The sequence below is a fragment of the Argiope bruennichi genome, chromosome 8 (assembly GCF_947563725.1).
Source record: "Argiope bruennichi chromosome 8, qqArgBrue1.1, whole genome shotgun sequence".
Classification (NCBI taxonomy): domain Eukaryota; kingdom Metazoa; phylum Arthropoda; class Arachnida; order Araneae; family Araneidae; genus Argiope; species Argiope bruennichi.
This window is the reverse complement of record NC_079158.1, coordinates 125,292,575-125,306,899: the sequence shown is the minus strand read 5'-3', so window position 1 is coordinate 125,306,899 and position 14,325 is coordinate 125,292,575. Positions and strand designations below refer to the sequence as shown.

Here is a 14,325-nt window from a genome sequence, read left to right as displayed (position 1 = left end):
AACGATTCTCATATCCCGCTTTTCTCACTTTAACTTATTTGAAAAGTCTGTTATCACAATTCACAAAATTAGCACCAATTCACAAAAACATCGGTAAAATTTGCGAATTTTTACGGACAAGGTATTAGTGTCATGTGAAATATTATTTCCTCTTGAAAACCAAATTCTATTTTTTATTACTTCGCTGCTCTGACAATTAGGATTTATTTAGCAATTTGGAATATTTACAATGACTTCAATGCAAGACAGATACTTTTTTAGTATTGAAGATAGATATTTTTGCAGTTTAAAAATGAAAAATAGCTTAAAATTTGTGTTCCTATTTTAGGCAAATATTGAAACAGATTAGCCTATTTCCAAACCAACTAAATCACTTTCAGAGTCATTAATCACTCCCAACGTTAAGCAGTTGCGAGTCACTCTCATGGATTAAACATTTACGTCTATTGCTATCATGCTAAATAGGCTAATAGGAAATAGGCTAATCTGTTTCAATATTTGCCTAAAATAGGAACACAATTTTGCCTTTTTATGATGTAAAAATATGTATCATAAATAGAGTGCGTTGGCAATGCAGTTCATTCTGTTCTTTTAAACCATAAACCAGTCTCTTGCACTGATTATTCCTAGATCATTTTTATCTGCTTTCAGAATCTCACTCAAAAGCAAACTACATACACCGCATGGAATTATTCAATCACACGTTCAATGTCATTCTTGGATCACAGCAAGAATAAATAAAGAAATAAAATTTCTGAGAGCTATTGCGCATTGATGCTAGACTGTGGAGGGCTGGCGACCAGACAGATAACTTTCCTGCTTACATTCCAATACAGAACCTTCCAACATCATTCAAAGATAGAGAGACAGACTGCGTCCGGAATTGAATCAACCTTATATTTTTGATGGGAACTTCAATAATCTGAAACAAGCTACAGCTAAAATCAACGCTCATGTTAAGCTTAGAGACGTTATCAGCAGACCTGTTTGATAGGATAATAATTGAGCAGTTAATAATGTCAAACGTGTCCAGTGCTGATTTCTGGAACATCGAATTTAATAATTTATATTACATTTTGCTAGTAATTTCACCTGAGCTTGCACAGTCGGAAAATTTCAGGATGTTTTCAAATATGTTATAAGCAATGTATAACACCTTTTTTTCTTTATCGTGATTGCCTATTAGAAGAAGAAATCCTCTACGAAAACTTCAACGGATGTTTTCCTGTCCCAAGTTAAAATCATTGAAATAAAAATTTAAGAAGCGATAAGACCTCACTGTCATGCCACTAAGTTTTATAAAAGGTGTCCCAAAATATAAACAAGATTTGAATTCGTGTCCAGTCGTGCAGTAAAGTGCTGGCAACCCTATGAAAAAAAAACAAAAAAACATTTGACGACCATTTAGAGCGTTACACGATAGAACAACGTGTTTACGTAAGATTTGAATTGATTAACAAATACAGACAAGATTTGGATTGATTAAAAATATAATAATGCACAGGGCCTCCACGTATTTGCCGGCTCATCGCACTCTCTCGTCGAAATTTTCCATAACCTTTGAATACAAGTGGGCGGATTTCATGGATGGAGATGGGAATTCGTCCTCAGTGCACGTGTGCTTGGCGGCGCAGACATTTGACTTCAAGTCCTCTCATAAAAGAAATCGCATTTCATTACAGTATGCATTAGAGGAAAATAGCTTCTCTTTTGAATAAGTTTAAGACCATTATGCGGAAACGTAAGCCGCAGGAAGTTAAAAACTTGCAAATAATCAAAATCATGCACACCATGCAGAATTTTCACGCATAAGACGTCATGCAAGAAAGTTTCAAAAATGTTCGGATGATTATCTGAAGAGAGTAAAAAGAATTTAAATTGAGAAGTCATATAGCATTTGAGCACATCTATAGGACTTAGTTTCTTGCTCAATATTTTGGCACGATAAGCATTCAAGCTCATTTGTTGTTCAAACTGGTAACAAAGGTAGAAACTGAAGTCATCGAAATGCACATGCTGTGACCACAGTTTAAAGTCGAAAAGTCTACTTTGCTCATGCAGATGCATGAAAATGGCGCTCAGTCTTATGCGACCGCATCTCTTAGGCTTACGATGAACTTTTCTTATTATTATTTGAAGTATGCCGCGAGGACTTAAATATTTTCTTATCCATTGGGCCCGAGTGGGCTTCGTATTTATTCTCAACCATTTCATCCAAAATTGGACCGATGGATTAGAGTCTATATGGAGAATTTCCCCTTTTTGCAGCTCCGTCATCAATGACCATAGGATCAGAATGTCATACTCGAAGAAGTAAATGCAGGCTATGACGAAGCGAACAGTAATGTCGATGCTTTTGTTCTGAATCAGTGCCTTTGCTGTCTTTTCTCTGTCAATTGTGCCCTCTGGACCCCAACTAAAATGATTCCTGAAATATCTTTTTTCAATATATGTTATAATACTATAGTGATCTCTAATCCAGTAGTGAATTTCTGAAATCATTAAGTAAATGCAATGTGTAGTTGGCTCTAGTAATGAGTCGGGGACGAAATTGGTTAAACTTCTTGTTATTTTTTGTGTTATCATCCATCTTTCTTGCTCTCCACTGAAATCAAAAGACGTTTTTTCAATGAGATAAGTTTTTTGAGTTAATTCTTGAAACACTTCGGAAATGTGGTCTATGATTATTTTCAGTGCAAACTTTATGGTAGCTGAGTGCTGTAGAGATGGCATAAACACCAATTCCATGGCAGAATGTTTGTTTTGTTTTCAAGGAGCAAGATTCGATGAATTCTTCTCTTTATCGAGGTGAGAAATTTCCTGTATAATTTTTTTTTTGTGTGTGTGTGTGAAGATTTTAAATGAAATAGAATATATTACAGAAAAGGGAATGTTATGAAATTCCTTCCTTTTTGAATCTCTGTAGGGATAATATCGTAGTTACTGGAATTCTTAGACTTGATTGTGAAACAACCTGAAAAAAGAAAAGAAAAGAATTTTAAGTATAAAATCTGCTAAACTTTTAAAATATTAAAACGTTTATTTACATGCCAAAACATATCCTAAAGTGAAATTAAAATAAATAATAGCTTTTAAAGGATATTTTAACCAACAGGATTGGCCTCCCGAAACTTTCTCGTATCTCTCCATTAAAGGCCATTTTCCCCTGCCCCCTCATGGGCACACCTACTATAGGTGAGTACGGGTGTCCCAATCCCGAGGTAACCAGGGATCTTTACTGCCTTTATGTTTACTCTCCACTACGCCTTCTACTGTCTCCGTTTTTTCCCCCTCGAGGGTAGGCGAGGGAGCTTTCCATGAGAAGCTGCCGCCCTCTGTTTGCTTCTTGCTTCTCATGGACAGCCCAAAACCCCACGTGTTCGCCGTGCATGGCGACCCATTAGACGGGTGGTGCACTGTGGCCCCGGTGTATCAATCGGCTAGTACCTAGTCACCTGAGTGGCTAGTCTGCTAGGGATCAAGCGAAGGGGTCACTCCTTAGGCTTGGCGTTAAGGGTGGTCACTGTCCCCGGGAGTAACTCCCAGCGAATAGGTACCAATTAGCACTAAGGTAAGCGCCGAGGTTGGAACTGTCCAGAGCTGGTGGCTGCCTTCCCTTGTTGGGCTCCGTGGTGGGCGGTGCTGTCGGGCCCGAATCCTTTTTAATGTCGTATGGGCGCTTCTAAAAAATCTCCCTTCAGTGGGCATCATCGTGACTTTAAACTATCAAATACTGAACCAATTCTCGAAACACTTTTTTTACAATTAGAAGAGTATCTGACAATAAAGAAAACTTTCATTCAGTTTCCCCTTTTCTGGTGCAAAAGGCAATCTCAGCAACCGTGGGTAATATCAATGGAATACGGAAAATGCGTGCTGGTGACTTGTTGGTAAAAGTGAACTCTAAAAAGCAAGCTCAGGAGATAATAAAATTAAAAACTCTGACTACAATACCAGTTACCATTAGTCCTCATTCGGCCTTAAATTATTCAAAGGGCGTGATAACCTGTGGGGAACTTTTTAATGTCCCTATTGAGGAAATAACTCATGAATTACGAAGTTAAGGAATCACACACACGTACGCCGCATTACTATCGAGCGAGATGGACAGCTCGTTGATACAAAGCACTTGATATTTACTTTTCATTCCCCAAAATTACCAGATTCCGTCTTTGTGGGTTATGTGAAACTACCAGTAAGAGCATATATTCCAAATCCACTTCGTTGTTTTCAATGTCAGCGTTTTGGGCACTCGAAAGCCAATTGCCGCGGGACACTTACTTGCGCCTGCCGTGCTGAAAAAGGCCATGAAAGTCAGGAATGTGCCGCACGCGAAAAATGAATCAATTGCGGTGGCGACCATGCATCTTTTTCTCAATCATGCGAACGCTGCGCACTTCACTTGAAAAGAAAATTACTACAATCAAAATAAAAGAAGGAATTTCATATCCAGAAGTTAGACGAAGAATTCTAGCCCTAACCCCCACACCTGGCCAAAGTTACGCATCTGTTGTTCAAAAACAATTGTGTGTCAACTGTTTTTGTCCAAATTGTGCAAAAAATATCCAAGTACCAAAATCCGTAGAAAAAGCATCTGATTCTGATACCGAAACTTCGTTAACCAGCACCCCTGAAAATAGTAAAAAGAAACCGCATACACTAAAACAAAAATCAAATAAATCTCTGAAATTAAAATTATCTAAACGTGGTCTTTCTGGAAAAGATATTGCACCTAAATTGAAAAAATCAGCTTTACGTAACTCTGTTGCTTTAGGACTTGCAAACCATGGTATTGTCCATAAGGATTTAACTACCATCTTCGGTAGCAAACCCAAAAGTCCTGATCACATCACCCTACATCCATCTGATGAGGATGATGATGACTTTGCAATAACTTGCGAAGTCACGCCTACTCAGATCACTGATCCAAATTTATCTAAATTCAAAAAAACTTTCTTAATGGGTACCTTCCTTTCATGTAATTGTCGCGGTATTAGGTCCAAGCTTCATGATATCAAGCCCATTTTTAATAAGTTTTATCCAGTTGTTTTCGGTGTTCAAGAAACTTTCTTGACACCTAGTTTTCCCATAAAATTGCGTGGCTTTAACTGTGTTTGAAAGGATACAGAAAATGAGCATCATGGTTCAGACGGCGTCTGTATTTTTACTTTGAATTTATATCCAAGCACACCACTAACTTTACACACTTCAGGCTGTGGCTGTGAAAGTTCACACTAGAAAATTGGTCACAGTCTGCTCTGTATTTATTTGCCACCTCATGATATAATACGTCAACAAGATCTTGACAACTTAGTGGACCTGCTTCCTAAGCCATTTATTATACTCGGCGACTTCCATAGACATGATACTTTGTTGGATTCGGATAATATAAACTATCGTGAGAGACATATTGAGCATTTTATTGCCAATAACTGTCTCTGTTTATTGAACAACGATGAGAAAACCTACTTCCACGAACCCACACGTAATTTTCATACTCTTGATCTGGCCATATGCTCACCTGAACTCTTGCCATTACTGACATTTGCGGTTAGCAAATATTTGTATAAGAGCGATCACTTTCCTATTATTGTCTCCCATGCTGATAGCGGAGGTGCGACTAACTGTCCTCCGTGTGTCATATTCCAACGGGCAGAATGGAAAGGTTTTTCACAGTTAGCAGATATCACTCAGGATATGGTCAATACATCAAACATCTCGGATGCAGTACAAAATGTCATTAGCACCATTATGAACGTGCCGCTAACAACACCATTCCAAAATCATCCCCACGTCTACGAAAATTTCGAAGACCGTGGGGGAATGGAGCCTGTCGTGACAGTCATAAGCAACATAAAAAACTGTGGAATAAATTTAGAAGGTACCCAACATCTGAAAATCTTGTTGCCTTCAAAAGAGCTAAAGCACTATCTCGTCGCATTCGTCGTCAAAGTCAGAGGAATTCCTGGATATCATTTGTCTCGTCATATATTTCCAGCAGAACCCTATGGAGAAAGGTAAAGGCTGCTAATGGGATCTATAATGAGTCATCCCTCCCTGTTTTAAAAACGGGAACTGTGATGCATTCCGACCTATTAGAGGTTGCCAACATTCTCGGCCAAGCATTCGCACAAGTCTCCGCAATAGATTCCTATAATCCTGATTTCCTGGCAATTAGGAATCGCGCGGAGCGGTTGTATTTGCATTTTAATACTAGAAGAAACTTTCCATATAACTGTGAATTCAAGATGTCAGAATTGGAAATGGCTTTGTATCAAGCCCATGATACCAGCCCAGGGCCAGATGGAATCACCTATAATATGCTTCGCCATTTGAACACCACTTCACTTTCCAATCTGTTACTTTTATTCAACAGAATTTGGAATGAGCAGAAATATCCTTCACAATGGTAGGAAGCAATTGTGATTCCAATCTTAAAAGCCGATCAAGATCCATCGAACCCTCTGAACTATCGACCAATCGCTCTTACGAGCTGCCTGTGCAAAACATTAGAACGTATGGTGAATGCTTGTTTAATTTATGAACTAGAGAGACAGGGTTGCATCTCCCCTATGCAATGCGGTTTCCGCAGAGGCAGATCGACCTTTGATAATCTAATTTTGCTTGAAACAGAAATACGCAATGCTTTTGTTAGGAGGAATCACCTGGTCTCCATATTCGTTGACATTGAGAAAGCCTACGACCGTGCATGGCACTATGGTATGTTATCCACACTTTTTGAATTTGGTTTTAGAGGAAACATGCCCGTATTTATACAAAACTTTCTATCACTTCGTACGTTTCGTATTCGGTTTGGTAATTTTTATTCAAATCATTTTATACAAACTGAGGGTGTTCCTCAGGGTAGTGTCCTTAGTTTAACACTTTTTATAGTTCACCTCAGTCAAATTTTATCTGTTTTACCTTCATCTGTTCATGGAACACTATATGTTGATGATCTGCAGATCTCATGCCAGGGTAGCAAGCAACATGAATTTAATTGATCGACAATTGCAAAATGCAGTTAATAGAGTGGTAAATTGGTGCCACACTAACTCTCCCGAGAAGAGTAGCTGGAAGCACTTCTGTCGGAAAAGAAGCATTCATCAGGATTCCAAAATTCAAATTAAAGATGCTCTGATTCCTGTAATGAATGTGCGCTTTTTGGGTGTAGTTTTCGATCGTAAACTTACTTTCCTTCCTCATATCTTACAACTTAGGAAGAGGTGTGAGAAAAATTTGAATATCTTAAAAATACTCTCTAAAACCTCTTGGGGTGCCGATCGAACCTCCCTTCTCCGTGTCTACCAAGCCGTCATTCTTTCACTCATAGATTATGGCCGTATGGTATATGGTTCTGCACGCCCTTCTGTTTTGCGGCGTCTTGATACTGTACACCATTCTGCTCTCAGGATCTACTCGGGAGCTTTTCGCACTTCTTCAGTTGAGAGCTTATATATTATTTGCCACCAATTGCCACTTTATTTGCGATGTAAAAAATTGTCTACTTTATATTATTTTCGTGCAAAGTCCGTCTCAAATCATCCCATATGTAGCACGGTTATACCTGTTAGTCTAAGAAGAATTTATAATTCCCGACCGTCAAATATTCTTCCATTTTTAGAGAGAATTAAAACTTCCCTGAATGACTCGAATCTTTATAATGTTACCATTAAATCTCTTGATTTTTATTCCTTTCCCCCTTGGGATATTCCCCATTTTTCTTTTCTGAACCCATTCTTGTGATTTGATAAATTTTCGACTTGTCCTGTTATTTTCCAACAGATTTTTCATCAGCACCGCTGTCAGTATTCTTCTTTTATCCCAGTATATACAGATGGCTCAAAATAAAATGAACATGTTGGTTGCGCCATAGTGACTCCATCTGATACACACAGCTATCGTCTAAACAACTGTTGTTCTGTTTTTACTGCTGAGTTGGTGGCAATTTTTTGCGCTCTACAGGAAATTCCGCCTTCTGCTTAGCGTAATTTTATCATATACACCGACAGTATGAGTGCTTTGGAGGCACTTGCTCATTTTCACAACCAGATGCATCCAGTGGCTATCCAAATTTTATCTAACTGGCAGCTATTACAAAACAGGGGCTTTAATATTCTTTTCTGCTGGGTTCCGGGTCATGCGGGTATTTCGGGAAATGAAACGGCTGATTTTGCAGCTAAATCTGCATCAAAATTTCTATCGCAGTCTCTTCCATATTGTGATGCCAAAAGATCATTTGTATGCCGACTTTTGCTACTTGGCAAGAATCATGGGATCTACAGATCCACAACAAATTGCATTCAATAAAATCCAGGACTGATTTGGGGCCTGTTCACCCTACACGAGAGGTTGATGTCAAATTGACATGCCTCCGCATAGGACATACTCGCTATACGCATAAACATCTCATTTTTGGCGAGGCGGCACCTAAGTGCCCCACATGTTGTGTGGATTTTACCATTAATCATATTTTAATCGAATGCCCATCCTTTAATTCCTCTCGTTTATACTTTTTTAAGTCATCGTCATTAACTTTACAAGACCTGGTGGGTGAAAAATTCCTCCCAAACGTTTTAAAATTTTTTAAATCCATTGACTTTTACGCCTGTATTTAATACTTTCAACTTTTGTTCACGCTTGCCTTTTACATCGCTTCATTGTAATGCGTTTTTTGCACCACTGTTTCATTTAGATTTATTAACCTTGTACGTAATTGAACTTTTATTTTTGGAATTTGTATGTTGATAACTTTTTCTTTTATATTTTATCACGTGTGGTTTTATAGCTTGGTTTATGATTTTACCATTTGTTTGGCGCAGCATGATCAAGTATGATTCTTACGCCAAAAAACCCTAACCAACCAACCAACCAACCCTGCCCCTGCATAAAATTGTGAACCGCAGGCAAGGCTGCGAATGCTTCGTATGGCTCCGGCAAAAAATAGTTACGAAATTGAGACCTTGAGCTTCAATATAGCATTTTTACTGAATTTATTGTGCGGGTATTTTGGATATTTTTTCCCCACAATTTGGAACCAAAATTTTACACGGAATTTCAGTTGTAGCCACAAACGTATTGTATAGCATTGAGCTACTATTGATGTATTCATGTATTCAGAGACCGAGAAACGTAGAATACTTGTGCGAATTTGGTTCGAAGTTTGAGAATAATTTACATTAAAATTGCTAAACATGTGTGTCAAATTTTATCCATGTTGTTCTTTATATTTTTGTAATTCTTGAGTTCTCTTATAACCGAATAGCCAGGTAGATAGACTTCCAGATTTTTTTGATTTTACAACAGCTTATATGAACTCGTTTCCTTTCGAGGTGCACTATATTAAATATGTTTCCCTTAAAAACGAATGGACGTATTTGCATTCTCTAATAGTAAAATATTTTATACATTAAAAATTTTTCTTGTCTTTAGTTTTCTTAGAATGTGCGGCACGGGGTATGTTCCACCAGTTATCAAGGGTCAGCGGATAATAAGGGTCAATGGACAATGCTTCTCTTTACATAAGTAACGTAAAATTATTATTTCTGAGGAAATAGTTGAATTAATAGCTTGGTATTATTTCGTCCTTTAGCAAAATTATTTATCTATTACCATTACTTCATTGTCGTAAGTTTTAATATGTAAATCCTGCGGAACAGAACTTCCTGAATGAGATCATTTATACTGGAAATGGCGCTCCTTTCATTGATTGATGAAAAATTGGATAGATTTTCTGACACTTGTTTGCAAGAAGGTGGGAAATCGATACGATTTAAATCTAAGTTTAGTTATTCGACATCGCATAACAAACGTTTTGCCTATGACGAAAAGCTGACATTCGATAAAAAAATTAATATAAGAATTGATATTAATATATATGTTATGTTGGAAATTTTTTTAAATCCGGGAGATCTAAATGTTAAATTATAGATACACTATTTTTAATGTTAATTAACATCCCAAGTTCTATATTTTTTCAACTTGAAATTCCATGATGAATTTTCCTATTTCATTGCATAACCATCATTGCGTATGCTTTTATTTCCTTATAGGTGATTAATATATGCAATCTTTTTTTCAAAGAATTTTTGTATTTTTATATTTTATTTTTAATATAATTTTCGATTTGAATAGTCATGCTCTATGCATTGTTATCTTTCTATTTAATTATATAGGAATTATATATTTAATATTTTTTAACGATTTTATTTTTAATTTTATGCTTATTTTTTCAATTTTAAAGTTAAAATTTCATTATGTATGATTCATGTATGTAATATTTCACAATAAATTTCTTTTTCATTTTACATCTTATTTTTTATATATGTTTTTGAACCTGACAAATCATTATGTGTCTCTGTTTGTCATGGATTATGCATGATATATGATATTTATTTCATTATGTAAGCTTCATGTATCTTTAATATTATTCTAATAAGTTTTTTTTTCTTTCCTTTTTTAATTTTCATTTCATTCACACAGAGAAAAGGCTTAGGTTGATAAGAAAAAAGTAATATGGGTCTAATAAATTTTTTTTTTTTTTTTTTTTTTTGTAAGGCAGATTATTTGTATGGACAGAAGCTATCTGTTGGCAAAAAGTAGACTATAAGCAACTGAATCAATCATTCATTTTGAGAGGAATCCTTAATTTTGCTACTAATTCTGTATGCCAGAATTTTGCATGATACAAACTAAAAAGAACTTCGCCATTAATTAACATTCTCAAAGTCAAATTTTTGTACTTGAAAGCAAAGACTTCATTTCTAATAATGAATTTTTAAAAACTGAAAATTCAATAATGCATTTTAAAAACTTATCATGAACTTCAATAATAAGAAAAAATGAATACTTCAGATATTATCATGGGGATTTAATATTCCTTTATTTATTAATAAAACTAAGTAGTTGTTTTTATTCTAAGATTTAATTTATGTACACTGACGTGAAATAAATTTTATATCAAGAATAATAAGTTAGGAACTATTAGTATTTAGATTCCTTTTTATTATGATTAATAATATAAAAATCAATCAACGATATTCAATCAATGAATGATTTTTATAGAATAAAATTTTTAGTTCGCTAAGGAATCTGTAAACTAATTATTAGTAATTAGTTCAGTTTTTAACGGATGTCGCATCAGAGCAGACGAAAATGTACTAAAGCAATAGGATGGCGAGTTAGATGTTTTAGTTGCCTTTCCTTTAAATTTTGTTTCTCTATTTCTTTTGTAAGAAATGTTTTTGCAGTTTTTTGAAATAAACAAAATTGCTTTTTTAAATCCAACTTCACGTCGTCTTATTTAAAAACATACTATATTTTTAAATATGTATTTAAAAAGAGAAATATTTCGCAAAACTAAAATGTTAAAAAATATATGATATTGATTTTCAAGCAAATTTTATTTTCACTTGCTTTTTATTTTGTCGATTGTCGTGAGTACTTATTTCGTTTCTAAAATTAAAACATATGTACAAAATGAGATATTTTTAATTTTTTTCCTACTAAAATAAAGATTCATAATGTAAAAATAAACAATATAAACAACGAATTGCAAAAGGGGCAAACGTTTAGTTACTTTTATTATAGAAAGATATACGGATTTCACCGTTATTCAGGGAATAATGGGATTTTCGATTCTGTACTTTCACCACTTATGTAGAAGAAAATAATGAAAAAAATATTTCATTGTCCTGATCAATAGCTTGTATTATTCTATACAAATTAAAATATTACGGATAAAAAAAATATTTTTTTAAATTCATGTTTTTAATACTGTTGTTCAAAAAAATCCATTGCTAATACAAAGACCTCTTTGATTCAATTTTTTTAAATCTGTTGGATTTCATCTGAAAGGGCTAAAATCTTTCATGATGGAAAAAAACAAGAAGCACGAAAAGAAGTAAAAAACAAACTAAGAAAAGTCTCTCTCCTGGTTTCATTGATATTCTGAATATCATTCGATTAAGAAGAGACAAAAAAAAAATTATGATGGTATAACTGCCGTAAGAAAAATTAAAGAAAATAAATGGAAATAAAAGAAAATAAATTTGATTAAATAATTTAAACTCTTATTTTATTAATTATTTTTTAGTCTTTTCTGTTTGGTTTTTTATCCATTAAAATTCATTACTATGGATGGAATTATAAAATCAAAGTTATGAAATTTCAATATCAAGTTTTATTTCTTAATCTGACTGTTAGATGTCTCTCCTACCACGGTGTCAAACTTCATTTCAAATTGAAATAATCTCTCCAACAATTGATACAAAAATGGCTAAAAGCAAAATATATACGAACCAAACAATGCTCGAATGTGACAAATCGACAATGCCAAATAGTGTTTCAATGGTAAGTTGACCTATGCGTCATATTTTTCATCTTAATATTACGGCGAAGCTTTCACTGAATGTACAAATTTGAATCAATGAACTGACAGTTAAATCAAAGAATCAAATATAATGTTTGCTTGTTTTTTAATTTTACCAAAATAGTGTGAGTTTAGTTAAGTTATATTTATGTTCGTTTCTTAAGCAATACGAATGCTATTTTGAATTTACCTGTTATTTGCGTAATACATTTTTAAAAACCCCCTATGAGGTGCGTGAAGTGAAATGACTATGTGCATACAAGTCGAATGCAATTCAAATGGTGGTATAATAAATTTTGTGAAAAAATTATATTAAAACAAATGCGATTTCTTTCTTTATTAAATAAAAAAAATTAACAATTGAAAACTTAAAAATTATAAAATCAGTATTGCAAATGAAGCAAATGTAAATATTGGTATTGGAGCTGGTTATAATTCGGGGAAATGTTTCGGGGTGAAACGTGTAGGTTTTGAATTACTTGATCGACTAACGTTAACGCAGAAAATAATTTTTTAAAAATCCAGTCACGGATTTTTCTTAATGTATAAACAACACGATTTCCCACGAACTAGAAATGACTAACTGCCTTCATTGCTCAATCATTTTATTTATTGCAGTCGTTAACGGAGAATACCAATAAAAAGTATCAGGAAATCTCGAGATAGAATAGAATTATAATGAATACCTAATGGTTTGGGGAAAACAATCAACTCATTTTCTAAAAAGCAATACATTATACATGGGATAACTTGTATTCCAAAGAATGTAGACATTGCTTTTTAATTTATAGTAGACTTACTTGTATCATGATGAAAACATATCAATAAATGACATTTGATTTACATCTCATTAAAATTCTCAATTTTCATATGGAATGGTAATTTTATCATTTTAAGCAGTCTATTATACAAGTCGAGTACACGAAAACTGGAGGGTAGGATTGATGTGTACACAGGCCAAATGTAGTTAAATTTTTAAACTCATTAACTCATGTAGTTAATATACAATCTTTCAATCATTGATAAGAATCAAATACGTTATACTATCCCCTGTCCAAATTTCTGCACCGCACTAGCGTGAGAACAATTAACTCAACGGAATTAAAGGGAAATAAACTACATGGCGATTCTCCGATAGAATTTAATCCCGCTGGTGTGGTGTGAAGAGATGGATGCCAGCTCAGGTGTCGTCCTCGTCATCTGACTGCGGTTCAAAATTACCAGGTTCGTCCCAACATAGCCCTAGCGTTGCTTTAAAACGGTACATTAATATAATTAAACTAAACAAACCGACAGAATTTGATTTCGTACCGAAATTCTGCGGTGCCATGTTCACCAGTGGTTACAAAGAATTTCTAAAAAATCTAAAAATTCTTCAATTATCCACCAAATATCAGTTAGAAGATCAAAGGAAAGTGCAAGAAAAGGCTCGAGAGGATTTTAATGTTAGATCTTTACTATTTGGTATCAAAATGTATGAAAGTCTTTAGTTCAAAGTTTTCTTCCAAGTATGTGTTGTATAATTCTTGGTTTATGAATACTTAATATTTCTAATGAATGGCGTAGTTTAGCTAAAGATGGCTCTTGTGCCAAAGAAAATACAAACAAACCAAACCAAAACTTATTATTTCCATACATTTATAAGCCTGGCTGGAAACGCCTCTCTTCGCGTCCACCAACCGTGTAACGTTGGATAATTAAATAAATGAACTTCATTGGCAGAAAGATACGCATATATCCTCAAATAATGAAAATAGAAAGCTACATTTTTAAAGAATTTTTTTTCTCTATTGAACCTTTTCTATGAAGATTTACAATTTTAATTAAAATAACAAACATGGAAACAAATTTTATTAATTCTAATCTTTTGAATATTATTATGATTTTATATTTAAAAATAAGCTACGCCGATTCCGTATTTCAATTGCTATTCCTGAAATAATTGTCAGCTTAAA

The 14,325-nt window shown here is 34.4% G+C and overlaps 1 protein-coding gene across 2 annotated transcripts in view; it reads right to left on the bottom strand.

Annotated features, from left to right (window-relative positions):
• LOC129981728 (uncharacterized) overlaps nt 1-14,325 on the bottom strand; it is a 91,479-nt gene that overhangs the window by 59,111 nt on the left and 18,043 nt on the right. Inside the window, exon 3 of one of the 2 annotated variants that reach the window (XM_056092686.1) lies at nt 189-2,974. The exons of the other annotated variant lie outside the window; for it this stretch is intronic. Within the exon in view, the coding sequence (XP_055948661.1) occupies nt 1,645-2,748 (1,104 nt within the window). The 5' untranslated portion in view covers nt 2,749-2,974 and the 3' untranslated portion in view covers nt 189-1,644. Of the gene's footprint in view, nt 1-188; nt 2,975-14,325 lie in introns of those variants that run through there. 2 annotated transcript variants of the gene reach the window in all.